General features: G+C 43.1%; 3 protein-coding genes and 1 pseudogene across 5 annotated transcripts in view; 3 read left to right on the top strand and 1 right to left on the bottom strand.

Annotated features, from left to right (window-relative positions):
• gigyf1b (GRB10 interacting GYF protein 1b) overlaps positions 1-5,934 on the bottom strand; it is a 35,524-nt gene extending 29,590 nt beyond the window's left edge. For 2 of the 3 annotated variants that reach the window (XM_029769622.1, XM_029769623.1), the window contains exons 1-12: positions 5,609-5,934; positions 4,251-4,672; positions 3,980-4,044; positions 3,325-3,372; positions 3,070-3,199; positions 2,857-2,955; positions 2,558-2,666; positions 2,327-2,441; positions 2,019-2,233; positions 1,715-1,899; positions 1,480-1,615; positions 1,228-1,392 (exon numbers count right to left, since the gene is read on the bottom strand). In XM_029769622.1, the coding sequence (XP_029625482.1) occupies positions 1,228-1,392; positions 1,480-1,615; positions 1,715-1,899; positions 2,019-2,233; positions 2,327-2,441; positions 2,558-2,666; positions 2,857-2,955; positions 3,070-3,199; positions 3,325-3,372; positions 3,980-4,014 (1,237 nt within the window). In that variant the 5' untranslated portion in view covers positions 4,015-4,044; positions 4,251-4,672; positions 5,609-5,934. The remainder of the gene's footprint in view (positions 1-1,227; positions 1,393-1,479; positions 1,616-1,714; positions 1,900-2,018; positions 2,234-2,326; positions 2,442-2,557; positions 2,667-2,856; positions 2,956-3,069; positions 3,200-3,324; positions 3,373-3,979; positions 4,045-4,250; positions 4,673-5,608) is intronic. The other variant, XM_029769624.1, reaches the window with a different exon arrangement.
• A 956-nt stretch (positions 5,935-6,890) lies between these two features.
• Positions 6,891-8,052, top strand: LOC115202619 (endonuclease domain-containing 1 protein-like; annotated as a pseudogene).
• A 4,710-nt stretch (positions 8,053-12,762) lies between these two features.
• LOC115204225 (endonuclease domain-containing 1 protein-like) lies at positions 12,763-14,625 on the top strand. The gene is made up of 2 exons (XM_029769621.1): positions 12,763-13,197; positions 13,442-14,625. The coding sequence occupies exons 1-2, from the start codon at positions 12,892-12,894 to the stop codon at positions 14,048-14,050; spliced, it is 915 nt and encodes a 304-aa protein (XP_029625481.1). The 5' UTR covers positions 12,763-12,891; the 3' UTR covers positions 14,051-14,625.
• A 2,237-nt stretch (positions 14,626-16,862) lies between these two features.
• On the top strand, positions 16,863-18,756 carry LOC115204224 (endonuclease domain-containing 1 protein). The gene is made up of 2 exons (XM_029769620.1): positions 16,863-17,290; positions 17,535-18,756. The coding sequence occupies exons 1-2, from the start codon at positions 16,985-16,987 to the stop codon at positions 18,141-18,143; spliced, it is 915 nt and encodes a 304-aa protein (XP_029625480.1). The 5' UTR covers positions 16,863-16,984; the 3' UTR covers positions 18,144-18,756.
• The last annotated feature ends 831 nt before the right edge of the window (positions 18,757-19,587 follow it).

The following is a 19,587-nucleotide window of genomic DNA, read 5'->3' as shown; positions in this document are numbered from 1 at the left end:
TTGTTTCAACATTTTAGCTTTTATAATAAATACATGTCTTTACATATTAGTTTAGGGCACAACATGTGCTTCAAAAGTAGCCAGAATTAACTTCATTAGGGTAGGGGGCACTATTTTCACCTCCGGATGAAAAGCATGCCCAAAGTAAACTGCCTGCTACTCAGGCCCAGAAGCTAGGATATGCATATAATTTGGTAGATTTGGATAGAAAACACTCTAAAGTTTCCAAAACTGTTCAAATAATGTCTGTGAGTATAACAGAACTGACATGGCAGGCGAAAAGCTGAGAACAATCCATCCAGGAAGTGGGATTTTTTTAATTTTTGTAGTTTTCTATTGAATGCCATTACAGTGTCCATTGACTTAGGACTCAAATTGCACTTCCTATGGCTTCCACTAGATGTCAACAGTCTTTAGAAATTGTTTCAGGCTTGTATTCTGAAAAATGAGGGAGTAAGACCACTTTGAATGAGTGGACCACTCAGTGTCCCAGAGGTTTTTCATGCACACGACCGAGAGCACCCCATTCTCGTTTTCCTTTTATATTGACGAAGCTATTGTCCAGTTGAAATGTTATTGATTATTATGACTAAAAACAACCTGAGGATTGATTATAAACATCGTTTGACATGTTTATACGAACTTTACTGATACTTTTCAGATTTTTCGCCTGTGTTGTGGCTGCCTTTGAGCCTGTGGATTACTGAACAAAACGCGAACAAAACGGAGGTTTTTGGATATAAAGAGGGACTATCGAACAAAACAAACATGTATTGAGTAAATGGGAGTCTTGTGAGTACAACCATAAAGATCAAAGGTAAGTGATTAATTTTATCAGTATTTCTGACTTGTGTAACTCCTCTACTTGGCTGGTAACTGTTTGTAATGATTTGTCTGCTGGGCGCTGTTCTCAGATAATCGCATGGTATGCTTTCGCTGTAAAGCATTTTTGAATTCTGACACCGTGGTTGAATTAACAAGAAGTTAATCTTTAAACCGATGTATAACATTTGTATGTTTTATGAATTTTTATAATGAGTATTTCTGTTTTTGAATTTGTCCCACACCCCCTAGAGAGGTTAATATAGGCTGTATCTCAATCAATAAAAAAAAAATCTTATTTTCTGGTGCTACTAAATGTTATGTGCTGCTCCTAACCTTAAGTTGGGATCACTAGCTCTACTAATGAGTATTTTTTTAATTTAGAGCCCTGAATTCAATATTTACCTTCAGTGTGCACATGGTTGGTTTTGGAGGGGTGAGAGATGGGTGCCAGGGGAGCCTCTGGGGCACAAGGGGCAGGGAGAGGGTCTGAGGAGGGAGGGGCCGAGACAGCAGGAGGAGATGGAGTCCTGTACTTGACCACCCCCTCACATGCTGCTTCACACTCATCTAGAGAGAAAGAGGGTGAATGTGCATTCTACGAAAGCAGAAAGTTATTCTTTCAGTTGTTTACTATAGCCAGGGAAAGTGTCTCACCTCTGTCAGTGTAGTTATCCTTATAGTTGTCCTTGCCTTCCTGACCGTTGTCCTTGCGTTCCTGACCGTTGTCCTTGCCTTCCTCTAGAGCTTCAAACTCCAGATCCTCTTCAGTGATGGTGCCCTTGGAGCCTTTCTGCTTGGACAAGCATAAGGCTCAGAATAGACATAAGTAACATGCAAACACACACGTAGACAAACAGAAAAAATAATGCCTGCCAGCCAACACACACACCTTGATGCACATGAAGGCCCCCGAGGAGTCAAAGGTGCCCATCTCTCCATCCTCTTCATCTGTACACCACTCAGGAAGGCCGTCCCTGTCGTCCTCCCTGCGGGGGCCCTCGCTGTCACGGAAGTCAAACTCAAACTTCCTCCGGCCGCCATGATCACGCCAGCCTGCAGACCGAGGACCCCCATCTGTGTGTGTGATTTTGATTTGAGATGGAGTGTCCATCAGACATGGAAAACATGCAAAGTATACACAACATTAGTCTTAAGTAGAGGGTGTGAGTGGTTAGGTGTGTGTCAGTGTGTACCATCACGGCGGGTTCCTGCAACTCTCCAGGCTGGCTGCTCTCCCCCTCCTCCTCCTCCTCCTCCTGCTGCCTCTTCTTCCTCCTCCCGGAGGGTACGCCAGTTGTCGCTGTCGGCACGCCAGGAGTCCTTCCTGCCAAGAGGCCCCGCCTCCTCAAACCCTGGACGCACTACCTCAGCACGCCTGATTGGCTTCTCAAACCTGGGCCTCTCAGCTCTGACAGAAGGAAAGACGATAAACAACCATCAATATGATCGAATGATAACCATCTGGGGGCGAGGGCAGCGTAGTATAGGACAGTGAGCCTACCGGTCATCCCAGCTTTGGCTGCGGAGCATTTCTCGGCCACGACCAAAGCCCACCTCTCCATCATCAGGACCTCCAGGAGCTCTTTGGTAGAATGCACCTTCACCTCTTCCTCTCCCTGCCCAAACAAACATAATAAATTCATTCAGGGGCCTACTCAGCCAGTTAATACATTTCCATATGTATAGTTGCACCTTCCTGATCACTCCAGGTGGTGACTAACTGCACCGCTACCTCTGATGCCTCCTCCACGACCCTTGGCCACAGCTGCAGGGGCGGCCCCGCCTCCCTTTCCCATCAACCTCAGCACAGCCACACTGTTCACAGACATGGAGAAGTTTCTCTGCAGGACAGAAGGAAAATGACGTTGACACAGAAATACATTTTGTCAACATACACTGAAGCAGGATCAGCACGTCGTGGGTGAAAGTAGCAACTAAGATCTGAGAGTTAATCCTGGCCAAATAATTCTCAGGGATCAGAGCAGCAAACCTCTGACTCACTAACCCCTCCTATATCTCCTGCAGTCTCACCTGCTCCTCCTCAGTTAGAGGCTCCAGGGCCAAAGGCTGCACAGGCTCATCCTGCAGGATAGCAGCAAACTCCTTATCCTGCGTGATATCCTCTGGGGGCTGGGAACACAGTTTGGTTTACTTCATACCCATTAGTCATAACCAGCCAGACACCTTTAACAGAAACAGATGTATTGGAATCCTCAGAGTGAATCACTCATTACATAAGCTCACCTTGTCATCTTTGATATAAAGTGCTAGCATCTCCTCGCGACCATAGCGGTAATCGGCCAGCTTGGACTTTGGCAATGCTGGAGATGGAGGGGGGGACGTCACACTCCGCCCTCTGGATAGTGCACGGAGCCTGGGAAGAAGAAATCACCATCAGCACAATCCATGCATGCATAAATAACACTTCAAATGACATCATTATTACTGACATAATAGTACTGGGCCATGTGTAAGACCATATCCATCTATTATCTTCACCTCAAGTTTAAGTTGGATATGCATCGCCCATTATCTTCCCCTAGACAACTAAGGGCAACAAGCAGGAGCAGAATAAAAACAGTACACAATACAACGCCAATGATTATCTTTTAGTACAATTTTGAGATTAATTATTGGCAATGTAGCAAGAATAAATGTTTGCGGGTGCTCTTATTGAATGATTGGAGTAGGGATAAGGAGGCCCAACTAAGTGTAAAAACCTGCTGATTGAGGCATTTTGAAGGACAACTTGCGACATTCCAATATTTTAAGCTAGCTATATACAAGTTGAAGAATCATCAATAAACAAAAATGTGGTTCTCTTTTCTTTACATTCTAAAACTGAAATGACCAAGGTCATGCAGACATACACTCACTCTGAAAACAAGCCAATGGGGAAAGAGAAAATGGAGAAGGATAAAATGCAGTGTGTTGAGAATGGGCCAATGAGGAAACAGAATGGGGCACTGAGGGAGGAAGGAGAAAAGTGAAGGACACGGGGAGTAAGTGGGGACCCCTAAAATAGTGAAGATATTCTTTAATTTACTGATATATAAGATTGATTCAATTAAAAACAAGAGTTGGTTATGGGCTAGGAATGTAAGCAGGGAGGAAAGAAGAATGAATGAGTTAAAAGAACAAAGAGATGCGTCACCATTCTGGGCCGAAGTTAAGTGTTTCAGCAGTCATACTCCTCTCTTCAACTGGAGCTCAAGGCTTCTGTTGGCACAACAAGGACAACAGTCAAATCATGTCATGGCGCCACATAATTAACCAATCAAATGTCCTCTTTGGGGATTAATGAAATACTATCTCCTACCACACAGCTCAAACACCCATCAAATACTTGTACCCAATAACATACATCCACATCTAGGACACAACAATATGCCAGGGAAACGTTACAGAGTGAGTGGAGCTCTAACCTTGTCCAGAGGATTGAACCAGTTCGGTCCAGATACGACGAGGGGGTTAAAGGCTATTTGGTTCTTCTGTGTGCAGTGGTTTAGAGTGGGTGTACTTGGGCCAAACAAATCTGTTACACTGAATAATAGCTGCAAGGCTCTGGGAAAGGGGTTAGGTGAGGTGACGGAGTGACCAAATTTAACAGCAAGCTCACCAATCAACAAATGAAAACAAAATGTTTACCGACAAATAGCACCAGTAATTACAACATGGGAGTTGATCATAATAAATGACCATGAAACAAAATTGTGACGAACAGGAGATCACGGGGAGCGATATGTGTATCTTCTTCACATGCATTTATTATTCTCTCCACTTCTGTCTTCTTACTCCTGCTTGAGTATTTCCATCGGGTCTATTGTTCCTCCTTTCCTCTAAACACCTGGGGAAACGAGACATTCAATTTAGTTTTCACATGCAGATAATATTTACCACATCCACAGAAAGTTAATGACCTCTTAAAGTTGTTATAACTAACAAGTGTTTTCACTTTAATTGTGCATTGACAGTTGGTATATTTCGCCTATCTAAACTGAAGGCCAGCTTAATTTCCGATCTCTGTTCATAGCTAAACTATTCTCAGCCGACTAAAGTAGCAACTAGTTAACTGTGCCAACTGAACAATAACGTTACCTAGCTAACTTTGCAATAACATAACACGCCATAGCCAACTGGTTTCGATACAATACATAAACATGTTACAACTAAGTTAAAATAAAAATTAGCTAAGTTAAAATGCACTCAATGTAACTGTGGTGTTTTCGATTAACCACAAATGGCAAACCATTCGTAGTTAATAGCTGCTGAAGTCAGCTTGGAACATTGAACGAGCTAACTAACGTTAGCCATTTGCACATTCGAACGAATCACTTCAGACAAATAATGGGTGCGTGTTCATGAAGAAAACTTGAGTTTCATTTGAAGTTGCGCAAGAACATTTACCTAATTGAACCAGTTTGCTAAAATGAACTACCGTATTTGCAGCCAGCTAACTAACCTAGCTAAACAACGGAGGTAAATAGCTAACGTTAGATGAGTAACCATGAAAAGCAGTGCGCAGCCCTCTACCCGCCCCTACTCTCAACGCGCAGGATACACCTCAACTTTAAGCTGCTGCTTTGGCCTGCACTTCTACTAGCTAAACGTAGCTAACATGGTTGCACAGTGCGCGGATGTTACTAGCTTGCTAATTAACGAGCTAGTTAGCTAACCATCTTGACACAATCCATGAGAAATTAGCATTAATCGTAAGCAGTGCAATTTATTATATTGCAGTATAACACGTTTGCCTAAATAATTGTGCAATTTTTACACTTACCTTTTGTTGAAAGCTGGTCGCACTAGCTAGCCAGCTAAGTAGCCAGCTAGCCAGCTACAACTTAGCTAGCTGGTAGCTGCAAATTTAGCGAAATTGGAATGTAGCTAACGTTAGTTAAATCCTGTTTTTAACAACATATGCGTGTATTTTGCAATGACCTGTATATCTCCAGGTTACTCCCTTGCAACTATATGTTGAATATTTGCTTGAATCACGTTTAATTATAATTTCCTCTGACCAACGTTCGCTGCGAATATTTTCATAACTCGCTTTCTCGTCTTGTTTGTGTTTTAGAAAAATGGCCGTTCTCCTTGCATTATTTGACAGCTGTTTTTTTATATATTTTTTTTTATACCGCTATCGAGAATTCAGGCGAAGTAGTTGTTGGTGCTTTACCGCCACCTCTCTGACTGGAGTGGGACAAACAAGCCCCCCCTCTCTCTCTTTCACTCTCTTTTTGACACCTTATTGTGTTGGGCCTGTATGCATACCTATACAAAGGATAACCTTGTCTATCTATGGACAGATAGACTCTATATGCTCTCGTTGGCTGGCCCTCGCTTCATATTCGCCGCCAAACCCACTGGCTCCAGGTCATCTATAAGTCTTTGCTAGGTAAAGCCCCACCTTATCTCAGCTCACTGGTCACCATAGCAGCACCCACCCATAGCACGCACTCCAGCAGGTATATTTCACTGGTCACCCCCAAAGCCAATTCCTATTTGGCCACCTTTCCTTCCAGTTCTCTGCTGCCAATAACTGGAACAAATTGCAAAAATCACTGAAGCTGGAGACTCGTATCTCCCTCACTAACTTTAAGCACTAGCTGTCAGAGGAACTCAAAGATCATTACACCTGTACATAGCCCATCTGTAATTAGCCCATCCAACTACCTCATCCCCATATTGTTATTTATTTATTTGCTCCTTTGCACCCACAGTATCTCTACTTGCACATTCATCTTCTGCACATCTATCACTCCAGTGTTGAATTGCTAAATTGTAATTACTTCGCCACTACGGCCTATTTATTGCCTTACCTCCATAATCTTACCTCATTTGCACACACTGTATCTAGATTTTTTCTATTGTAAATGAGAACTTGTTCTCAACTGGCCTACCTGGTTAAATAAAGGTGAAATAAATCAAATTAAATAAACAGAGAGAGAGACTTTTAAGACAAGTATACTGACAGCTTCCACTGCACCGCTTCTTGAGCACTTTTCTCCGTGGTTTCTTGTGTCACTGAGCGAGCTCAGCCGCTGCCCTGGGTGCTAGTTGTGATGGTAGAGGCAGAGGTACAGGATAACTACTCACCTGAGTGTTGTGAGTGCATGTACATGGGCACAACACCACTGGGACTTGAGGATAAAAGTCTGAAGAAGATTTGCCAACGCTACAACGGCAAGCCACGTTTTGTCACCCTGTATGATACCCTTGGCCACATTCCCGTCTACTCAGCCTACACCTTTAAGCACTCTGACGGCACCAAAAAGGTTAATATGCCCTAGATGTATGAGCCACAGGTATTTTTACAGACTCCTGTATCTAACACGATCTCTGCAACCTTGCCTTGTGCTCGTGCCTACAGATGAATGAATCAGTTTCACTGTTATTGGCTACAGTAACAACTCTATGGCCTTTGTGCAAATAGAATGAATAGTGAGAAATATACTGTTGTGTTAAGAATGTGCATCCAAAGAGAGATTCCATGAGGGTCCACTTTCCTTACTAATCCTCAGCTCTCTATCAGCTCTCCACAGTGTCTGATTTTGGGGAGATGCAGCCCTTTCCTCAAGGCGACCTCCATCGCAGTTTTGAGGATGCTCAGGCGGTGCTGGAAGACTACACCAACACTGTAAACTTAGAGCGTGGCCACCTGAACCCTGACGAGCATCAGTCTGACCCCAACGAAAAGGCAGCCACTTACACCTTGACCAACGTGGTGCCTCAGGTCCGGGAGTTCAACATCGGCCCCTGGAAGACCCACGAGCACACCATCCGCCACCGCCTCAACAACTACTGCCGCGGCACCGCCTTCGTGGTTACTGGTGTCACCACCTCCGGGAACATGATCCGTCGCCACAACATTGACCGCGTGGCTGTCCCCATCTACTTGTGTTCGGGCCTACTGCTGCATCGACTACGACCGCAATGCGCCCTTTGAGGAGCGCTCCAAGCTCCCAGCCTATGCGACCCACGGACTCAATGAGAAAGAGAGGCCTGAGGTGGTGGAGATATCTGTTCAGCAGCTGGATAACTTCCTCAAGAGTGTCACCTTTGTGGACAAGACCTTTCAGATCTTCTATGATAACTGTGTGCCACCTGATAATGGCCTGCACATGCCTTGACACTATACTTAAAATGATGTGTTGTGTGATTTACTTGACCTGTAATGTAATGTAATGAAAAAGGAGGTAAATCTGATGTGTTGTCTTTCATAAATACTTGCGGTTCGCTTCATCCATTTCTTTTCTCTCAGGACACATATATCATGATCTCACGCCTCATATCGAATGTATAGACTCACTCACTCACACATTCTCCTTTGTCTCTGATACCAGTCTATACCCTGGAAGTTCTTGTGTGCGTTATCTGTCTGTGGTTTTATGCTAACCTACTATTACCACTGCCTTGCCACTGAAACTCACCTGATGCTGAAGGCCATTTGTTCTCCACAAAGATAGATTAGAGAGCAGGTTTTACAGTTTACAGCATTTTAAGCGTAAGTGGAGGAGAGCGGAAAGACTGAGATGACAAGACAAAAAAGAGGGTTAATGGCAGAATGCTTTGCACAGGAGGGTTCCACACAGCTCAGTGTAATTGGTCCTCTCAGTAGATTGCAGTGTTCCATGAGAGTGGTCTTATGATAGGTGACAGCCAATTCAAGGCCTGTCATACTCTGATTAGACAATCCAAGGAATTGAATGAAAGGCAGCATTCAAGAATATGTGAAAATGTGATATACTGCCTAGAACGTGACGTAATCCTATAGCCTATAGAGTACCACGGTATGAGTCATAATACCCATAAAACTTAGCGGTCAAACATGGAAATGATTCCAATAACTTTTACACCATTAATGTTTTCCATATGGAATTTTCAAACACTTAAAATAAGGGTGTGTTTTGTGTAGGCTTACTCTGGTGTTACATTTTGATAACAGTGTATATCACTCTCGGACAAGAAGATTTTTATCTATATATTTACTTGTATTTACCCCCTCAAATAGAAATGCTAATTAGCTGTTAATCTGGCTATCACACAGAATGACAAATACCATGATGATCTGGACGAGACTACTGAATCGAGGCAAAGGTAAGAATCTCTGGATTAACTAGCTAACTTTAGTAATGAATAATTGGCTAAATTTGTTTAAATTGATAATTCTGTATTTGTATTTGTAATGGATCCCCATTAGCTATACTCTAAATACTTTTCCTGGGGTCCGGTAAAATTAAGGCATTTATACAATTTTTAAAACATTACAATACATTCATAACAGATTTCACAACACACTAAATGTGAACTGTCTTCGGCAAGTTTTACATTTACACAATACCTGTGAGCATAGGTGTCAGCTAAAGATGACGTGCAAGAGTTTGCAGGGATTTGTAGTCCTGTATGATGTCTACCTTGATGCTAATTATAATTTTATAATTTGGGAGCAAATAGAGCTGAATTGTCATAAGCGTCGTTGTAGGGAGCGGACCAAACTGCAGCTGTTATAGTGAACATCTTTTTTTTATTAGAAGGAAAAACCAAAAATACACTTACACAGAACAAACACCAAAAACCAGTCCTGTAATGTGCTGTGCTGTGCTGTGCTGTGCTGTGCTGTGCTGTGCTGTGCTGTGCTGTGCTGTGCTGTGCTGTGCTGTGCTGTGCTGTGCTGTGCTGTGCTGTGCTGTGCTGTGCTCAGACTATACACAGAAACAACCACCCACAAACACAAGAGAAAATTAACCCACTTAAATATGGCCTCCAATTAGAGACAAAGACAACCAGCTGGCTCTAATTGGAGGTCGTTCCAAAACCCCAACATAGAAATAGAAAACCCAGATAAACACATAGAAATAGAAAATATAGAACATACACCAAAACCCCCGAAACACACAAAACAAACACCCTCTGCCACGCCCTGACCACACTACAATAACAAACAACCCCTTTTACTGGCTATAGGGAACATTTGAGTATCATGTAGTAGCCTAAACCTATCGATGTTACATTGAACTGGGTGAATCGAATATGAATTATAGTCATCCAATATGCTGTAATAAAAATAAGGCCATGCTCATGAAAAAAAATCTTAAACAACACCGACCGCCACTGGTGGGCATGTCATAATACACATAAAACCTAGTGGTCAAACGCTGAAATAGTTCCAATAGTTTTTTCCCATATAATTTTTTCCCATAGGGGATTTTAGAACCACTTCAAACAAGGTCTGTGATTCATGTAGACTTTCCCTGGTGTGACATTTTGTTAACCGTGTAAATCTCTCTCGGACAAGATGACTTTTATCAATATATTCATGTCACGTCCTGACCATCATTAGGTTGCTACAACCTAGCCTGTGAATGAAAGTTTACAATATAGGTGCACAGGTTGAGAGAAATTTGAGTAATCAAGGTGACAGACAGTGAGCGACACATTCAATACCACCATGAACACTTTTGCCTGCATCTAGCTAATCTAGGTTTTAATCATTAGTTTAATAGTTGCAAACGAGAGTTTCTGTTGGACAAATTCAGGTATGTTTATTCCCGTTTTGTTCCGTTTGCTTCCGTTTAGAACATTTCTCAACAGAATCGACGGAATTAATACACCCCTGATCCCATGCAAACACAGTTCATTTTCATAGCAGCCACATACAAACAGCATGATCACTTTGATTGCTGTAGCTATATTTCCTTCTCGCATCCATACACTCTCCTCCTCTCAACTTTTCCCTTCGGTTGTGGACTTCAGTACATAACATATCAGCTGTCTGTGACCAGTTGAAAAAACCTTTCGAAGTGAAACCTTCATATCATAACTGCTAACCGCTACACACAGCCAATATAAATATAGCTAGCTCTCTCTCTCTTGCTTCTCCTTCATTTTTGAAGAACTTAATTTGTTCAAAACTGTTCAATTCTCTTTCTCTCTCTTTGAGTTAAATACTCACCACATTTTATGCACTACAGTGTTAACTATCTGTAGCTTAAACTTTAATTACTAGATTCATACTCTGATCATTTGATTGGGTGCACAACATGTCAGTTCATGCTGCAAGAGCTCTGATAGGTTTGAGGATGTCCTCCCGAAGTTGTCATAATTACTGTGCAAGTCTATGGAAGGGGTGAAAACCATGAGCCTCCTAGCTTTTGTATTGAAGTCGATGTACCCAGAGGAGGATGGAAACTAGCTGTCCTCTGGCTACACCATGGTGTTACCCTGTAGAGTGCTGTTGAGACTACTGTAGACCTTCATTGCAACACAATGTGTTTCAATAAACTATTTGGTGGCAAGAATATATTGAGTATAGTTTTAACTTTTTGAATGTTTCACTATTTTTATGAAATTCACTGAGGATGATCCTCCCCTTCTTTTTCTGAGGAGCCTCCACTGGCGTCCACTGTGGGGCTCTATAGCCTCCCCAGTGAGTGTACTACCTCCTCTGCCAAGACAATACTGAGCTCACTAAGCTGGGACTGAACAGGGTGCTGCCAGGTGCTGAGGGTAGGCAACAACACATCTGCCACAATGACCCTCAAAACGGGGGGCCCTCAGGGGTGGGTGCTTAGTCCCCTCGTGTACTCCCTATTCACCCACAACTGCGTGGCCGCTCACAACTCCAACACCATCATTAAGTTTGCAGACAACACAACGGTGGTTGGCCTGTTCACTGACGATGATGAGACAGCCTATAGGGAGGAGGTCAGTAACCTGGCAGTGTAGTGCCTGGACAACAACCTCTCTCCAACGTCAGCAAGACAAAGAAGCTGGTGGACTACAGGAAACAGAGGGCCGAGCATGCCCCCATCCACATTGATGGGGCTGTAGTGGAGTGAGTCAAGATCTTCAAGTTCCTTGGTATCCACATCACTAAGGAATTATCATGGTCCACGCACACCAACACAGTGGTGAAGAAGGCACAACAATGCCTCTTCTCCCTCAGGAGGCTGAAACAATTTGGCATGGGCCCTTAGATCTTTAAAAAGTTATACAGCTGCACCCTTGAGAGCATCTTGACTGGCTGCATAACCGCTTGAAATGGCAACTACTTGGCATCTGAATGCAAGGCGATACAGAGTGTAGTGCGGACGGCCCAGTATATCGCTGGGGCCGGGTTCCTGCTAAATAGTTAGTTTAATAGTTAACCAATAGTTAACCACCAGGACAATCTGCATTGACCCTTTTTGCTTTAACTCTTTTGACTCATCAAATACGCTGCTGCTACTGTTTATTATTTTACATTTACATTTTAGTCATTTAGCAGACGCTCTTATCCAGAGCGACTTACAGTAGAGTGCATACATTTTATTACATTTTAAATACTGTATTATCTATCCTGTTGCCTAGTCACTTTATCCCCACCTATATGTACATATCTACCTCAATTACCTCATATCCCTGCACATCTACTCGGTACTGGTACCCCGTGTACATAGCCAGGTTATCGTTACTCGTTGTGCATTTACTTTTCTTTCTCTCTGCATTGTTGAGAAGGGCCCGTAAGTAAGCGTTTCACTGTTAGTCTACACCTGTTGTTTATGAAGAATGTGACAAAAACAATTTGATTTGATTTGATTTAACAAGGTCTTTATGGCTGTTATGCTTGGTCAAGTCCTGCTCAGGCTGTTCCTCTTAAAGTTCCCCCCAAATTGCTAGATTGATGGTAGCAGTGGTGATAGTCACTCAGGCTGACATGTATTACTGTGTACTTGTCTGCGTTGGGCTTTGTGCGTGGGTTGCTTCTCTGCTAAAGGTTAAAGTGACCTGACCTCCTTGTATGTTAGGGTACTACTGCTATATTCTATTATTCCTTCACCACTTATGTTCTTATATTTTCAGCTATAAAAGTTACAGTAAATTCACATAAGGCTTTTCTGATTGGACAATAGAGAACAGACCAACGCCTATTCTTGTTATTCACTCACAACACAAATTGGTTGGATAGCAGATCCCTTTGTCACATTATTTTACTCACTTTGCATATCTGGTCTGTGGCGTTTCAATTCTAACTCTACACCTTGTCTTTCATTTCACTCTCCTGCAGTCGTTCTGGTAAGAGCCATGCAATTCTCTCCGGGCTGTTTGGTGTTGGTGTTCTCCCTTTTCCATAGTGCACCTAGAGCTCCGGCCACTGTGGTTGAGAATTTCAACCATGTAGAACGATGCAAGGATTCCCTATACATGGGAACCCCACCACGGGGAATCATTGATGCCAAACTGAAGAAGATCTGTCAGCGCTATGCAGACAAGCCACGCTTCGTGACCCTGTACGATCCTCAGAAACGAATCCCCGTCTACTCAGCCTACTCCTTCAAGAAGACAGAGGGAGACCGGCGCGTGGACTACCCCTGGATGTATGAGCCACAGGTCAGTCAAACGCATTTTTGCTGTTCTTGTGAATCTACTCCTTAAATGTTATGTTATACGTGTTTTCTATCTGAAAAGTATGGTAATGTTAAGTCCCTATTTTGCAGTGACAGGAGTTGAAATGTTATAGCTGTTAACTGATTGCTAGCCCTTCATTGAACAGTTTATAGCTTCTTTCCCTTTGTTACTATGTAGTCTACAATCGTGTGAGTGATATGTTGATCCTTCTCCCCTCTCTCTCCAGCTGGCAGAGGTTGATGGCAATGGAAACATGCTACCCTTCCCTACCGGCTACCTGCACATGAAGTTTGAGGACAGCCAGGCAGTGCTGGATGACTACTCTGACGTGGTACTGTATGAACGTGGCCACCTGAACCCAGACCAGCACCAGTCTGACCCTCATGACCGTGCCTCCACTTACACCCTGACCAACGTGGTGCCAGAGATCAGAGAGTTCAACATTGGGCCGTGGCGTGAGCACGAGGAGCGCATCCGTGTCCGCCTCAACAACTACTGCCGTGGCACCGCCTTCATCGTCACAGGGGTGACCACTACAGGCCACATGATTCGTCGGAACAGCCAGGACCGCGTGGCCATCCCTGAGGACGTGTGGACTGCCTACTGCTGCACTGACTACGACCGCAACTCCCCCCACGATGTCCGCATCCGCTTCCCCTCCCAGGCTGCCCTGGCCAAGAACGCCAAGGAGGGTAACATGGTCCATGAGATATCTGTCCAGGACTTGGAGAACTTCCTGAAGACCCGGATGGACGTGGAACAGAACCTGCAGCTCTTCTATGAGGACTGCACCTCTCCCTCTCCCCTCCCTCTGTACCTCCACCACACCATCTAAAAACTCCCCAGCAGCTACCATACACACTTACTCTGTGTGCTCTGTGTATCTAAAATGTGTATGCTCAGTGGGCTAGTAGTTTTTATAATGATTAAATATGATGTACACTGGCAGTTTGTTAAAAGTTTTGAACTTGTAACAGAACATTCATAGCATTTTGTCATGCTTTGGATATGCGTTTATTATCTAAGATCTGCTTTGCAAATTACTTCTGTTGTAGCGTAGGGTAATTGTCCCTCCAAACTACTTCTGTTGTAACGTAGACTAATTGTCCCTCCAAATGAATTATGTTGTAACGTAGGCTAATTGTCCTTCCAAATGACTTCTGTTGTTGCGTAGGCTAATTGTCCTTCCATTTCTGTATTTGTAGCAGTCTTTTTAACTGCAATTGGCTTTGCCTCTATCTGTCCCCTTATAAAACAGCACAGTGGCATTCAAATACAATGGTTTAGTGTGTCAACCATTCATGGAGAGGTGTTATCTGCTCATAGTTGGAAAGTGGTTGTAAAATGGACTATACCATCAAAGGCTGTAAAGAGTGTATCTTCTTTGAATAAAACAAATTAGTTATCTAACTTCCAAGTGTCATGTTTTACTGTTTCAACCAGTCACACAAAATGCTACAGTATAAAACCAACATTTCGGGTCACAATTATGAAAAACGTATTATTACAATTATGAACACATCTTTTCATACATGTTTTGGGTTCTCCAATCATAGTAGCTTTAATTATGGTTATTACTGCTTTATTATGTATAACCTGTTCAGGTTAGTGATAGTTAGCATTAGAGTACAGGAACATTATGTATCAGATCATATGGTTTCCCTTTACTCTATGAATTAATCCAAAACCACTGTTTCCAAAGAGAAGGTCCTGCACACTTTTAGGACAGGTTTATTTCCTTACCATGTGACTTGGCTCTAATTTATGACTCATAATTAATTTACCTCTCAGATTACTCTGATTGACATATTAAAAATCGTCCTCCAAAATGTGCCCATAGCTCAGACAGCTCAACCATCCGCTCAGAACATGTGGAGCTGTGTGGTGATTAAACTAAGTGTTTGTGCGCATGGGTGAATTTGAATGAATGGTGTCTGAGTGGATGCAGTGTCGCAATTTTTACATGAACTTTCTCATAAACTAGAGCCACTCATATCTTCTATTACTTCTATTACTTGTTCTTTTTTACTTGACTTGACTTTTATTGTTATTGATTAATGTACTGCATTGTTGAGGGAGCTACCACATAATCATTTCGATGCACCTTCTATACCTGCTGTAAATTGTGTATATGACTAATACAATTTGATATAATTTGATGATGAGAAAGCCCTCTCCTTATTAGGCGCCTACAGTTCTCAGTGCTGCCAGGTGCTGAGGGTAGGCAACAGCCACACTGACCCTCAAAACGGGGGGCCCTCAGGGGTGGGTGCTTAGTCCCCTCGTGTACTCCCTATTCACCCACAACTGCGTGGCCGCTCACAACTCCAACACCATCATTAAGTTTGCAGACAACACAACGGTGGTTGGCCTGTTCACTGACGATGATGAGACAGCCTATAGGGAGGAGGTCAGTAACCTGGCAGTGTAGTGCCTGGACAACAACCTCTCTCCAACGTCAGCAAGACAAAGAAGCTGGTGGACTACAGGAAACAGAGGGCCGAGCATGCCCCCATCCACATTGATGGGGCTGTAGTGGAGTGAGTCAAGATCTTCAAGTTCCTTGGTATCCACATCACTAAGGAATTATCATGGTCCACGCACACCAACACAGTGGTGAAGAAGGCACAACAATGCCTCTTCTCCCTCAGGAGGCTGAAACAATTTGGCATGGGCCCTTAGATCTTTAAAAAGTTATACAGCTGCACCCTTGAGAGCATCTTGACTGGCTGCATAACCGCTTGAAATGGCAACTACTTGGCATCTGAATGCAAGGCGATACAGAGTGTAGTGCGGACGGCCCAGTATATCGCTGGGGCCGGGTTCCTGCTAAATAGTTAGTTCAATAGTTAACCAATAGTTAACCACCAGGACAATCTGCATTGACCCTTTTTCCTTTAACTCTTTTGACTCATCAAATACGCTGCTGCTACTGTTTATTATTTTACATTTACATTTTAGTCATTTAGCAGACGCTCTTATCCAGAGCGACTTACAGTAGAGTGCATACATTTTATTACATTTTAAATACTGTATTATCTATCCTGTTGCCTAGTCACTTTATCCCCACCTATATGTACATATCTACCTCAATTACCTCATATCCCTGCACATCTACTCGGTACTGGTACCCCGTGTACATAGCCAGGTTATCGTTACTCGTTGTGCATTTACTTTTCTTTCTCTCTGCATTGTTGAGAAGGGCCCGTAAGTAAGCGTTTCACTGTTAGTCTACACCTGTTGTTTATGAAGAATGTGACAAAAACAATTTGATTTGATTTGATTTAACAAGGTCTTTATGGCTGTTATGCTTGGTCAAGTCCTGCTCAGGCTGTTCCTCTTAAAGTTCCCCCCAAATTGCTAGATTGATGGTAGCAGTGGTGATAGTCACTCAGGCTGACATGTATTACTGTGTACTTGTCTGCGTTGGGCTTTGTGCGTGGGTTGCTTCTCTGCTAAAGGTTAAAGTGACCTGACCTCCTTGTATGTTAGGGTACTACTGCTATATTCTATTATTCCTTCACCACTTATGTTCTTATATTTTCAGCTATAAAAGTTACAGTAAATTCACATAAGGCTTTTCTGATTGGACAATAGAGAACAGACCAACGCCTATTCTTGTTATTCACTCACAACACAAATTGGTTGGATAGCAGATCCCTTTGTCACATTATTTTACTCACTTTGCATATCTGGTCTGTGGCGTTTCAATTCTAACTCTACACCTTGTCTTTCATTTCACTCTCCTGCAGTCGTTCTGGTAAGAGCCATGCAATTCTCTCCGGGCTGTTTGGTGTTGGTGTTCTCCCTTTTCCATAGTGCACCTAGAGCTCCGGCCACTGTGGTTGAGGATTTCAACCATGTAGAACGATGCAAGGATTCCCTATACATGGGAACCCCACCACGGGGAATCATTGATGCCAAACTGAAGAAGATCTGTCAGCGCTATGCAGACAAGCCACGCTTCGTGACCCTGTACGATCCTCAGAAACGAATCCCCGTCTACTCAGCCTACTCCTTCAAGAAGACAGAGGGAGACCGGCGCGTGGACTACCCCTGGATGTATGAGCCACAGGTCAGTCAAACTCATTTTTGCTGTTCTTGTGAATCTACTCCTTAAATGTTATGTTATACGTGTTTTCTATCTGAAAAGTATGGTAATGTTAAGTCCCTATTTTGCAGTGACAGGAGTTGAAATGTTATAGCTGTTAACTGATTGCTAGCCCTTCATTGAACAGTTTATAGCTTCTTTCCCTTTGTTACTATGTAGTCTACAATCGTGTGAGTGATATGTTGATCCTTCTCCCCTCTCTCTCCAGCTGGCAGAGGTTGATGGCAATGGAAACATGCTACCCTTCCCTACCGGCTACCTGCACATGAAGTTTGAGGACAGCCAGGCAGTGCTGGATGACTACTCTGACGTGGTACTGTATGAACGTGGCCACCTGAACCCAGACCAGCACCAGTCTGACCCTCATGACCGTGCCTCCACTTACACCCTGACCAACGTGGTGCCAGAGATCAGAGAGTTCAACATTGGGCCGTGGCGTGAGCACGAGGAGCGCATCCGTGTCCGCCTCAACAACTACTGCCGTGGCACCGCCTTCATCGTCACAGGGGTGACCACTACAGGCCACATGATTCGCCGGAACAACCAGGACCGCGTGGCCATCCCTGAGGACGTGTGGACTGCCTACTGCTGCACTGACTACGACCGCAATGCCCCCCACGATGTCCGCATCCGCTTCCCCTCCCAGGCTGCCCTGGCCAAGAACGCCAAGGAGGGCAACATGGTCCACGAGAAAACTGTCCAGGACTTGGAGGACTTCCTGAAGACCCGGATGGACGTGGAACAGAACCTGCAGCTCTTCTATGACAACTGCATCTCCCCCTCTCCCCTCCCTCTGTACCTCCACCACACCATCTAAAAGCTCCCCAGCAGCTACCATACACACTTACTCTGTGTGCTCTGTGTATCTAAAATGTGTATGCTCAGTGCGCTAGTAGTTTTTATAATGATTAAATATGATGTACACTGGCAGTTTGTTAAAAGTTTTGAACTTGTAACAGAACATTCATAGCATTTTGTCATGCTTTGGATATGCGTTTATTATCTAAGATCTGCTTTGCAAATTACTTCTGTTGTAGCGTAGGGTAATTGTCCCTCCAAATTACTTCTGTTGCAGCGTAGGGTAATTGTCCCTCCAAATGACTTCTGTTGTAACGTAGGCTAATTGTCCCTCCAAATGAATTATGTTGTAGCGTAGGCTAATTGTCCTTCCAAATGACTTCTGTTGTTGCGTAGGCTAATTGTCCTTCCATTTCTGTATTTGTAGCAGTCTTTTTAACTGCAATTGGCTTTGCCTCTATCTGTCCCCTTATAAAACAGCACAGTGGCATTCAAATACAATGGTTTAGTGTGTCAACCATTCATGGAGAGGTGTTATCTGCTCATAGTTGGAAAGTGGTTGTAAAATGGACTATACCATCAAAGGCTGTAAAGAGTGTATCTTCTTTGAATAAAACAAATTAGTTATCTAACTTCCAAGTGTCATGTTTTACTGTTTCAACCAGTCACACAAAATGCTACAGTATAAAACCAACATTTCGGGTCACAATTATGAAAAACGTATTATTACAATTATGAACACATCTTTTCATACATGTTTTGGGTTCTCCAATCATAGTAGCTTTAATTATGGTTATTACTGCTTTATTATGTATAACCTGTTCAGGTTAGTGATAGTTAGCATTAGAGTACAGGAACATTATGTATCAGATCATATGGTTTCCCTTTACTCTATGAATTAATCCAAAACCACTGTTTCCAAAGAGAAGGTCCTGCACACTTTTAGGACAGGTTTATTTCCTTACCATGTGACTTGGCTCTAATTTATGACTCATAATTAATTTACCTCTCAGATTACTCTGATTGACATATTAAAAATCGTCCTCCAAAATGTGCCCATAGCTCAGACAGCTCAACCATCCGCTCAGAACATGTGGAGCTGTGTGGTGATTAAACTAAGTGTTTGTGCGCATGGGTGAATTTGAATGAATGGTGTCTGAGTGGATGCAGTGTAGCAATTTTTACATGAACTTTCTCATAAACTAGAGCCACTCATATCTTCTATTACTTCTATTACTTGTTCTTTTTTGCTTGACTTGACTTTTATTGTTATTGATTAATGTACTGCATTGTTGAGGGAGCTACCACATAATCATTTCGATGCACCTTCTATACCTGCTGTAAATTGTGTATATGACTAATACAATTTGATATAATTTGATGATGAGAAAGCCCTCTCCTTATTAGGCGCCTACAGTTCTCAGTGCTGCCAGGTGCTGAGGGTAGGCAACAGCCACACTGAC

The sequence above is a fragment of the Salmo trutta genome, chromosome 12 (assembly GCF_901001165.1).
Source record: "Salmo trutta chromosome 12, fSalTru1.1, whole genome shotgun sequence".
In the NCBI taxonomy this organism is placed as follows: domain Eukaryota; kingdom Metazoa; phylum Chordata; class Actinopteri; order Salmoniformes; family Salmonidae; genus Salmo; species Salmo trutta.
The sequence above is the reverse complement of the archived record's forward strand: the minus strand, read 5'-3'. Positions and strand labels throughout refer to the sequence as shown.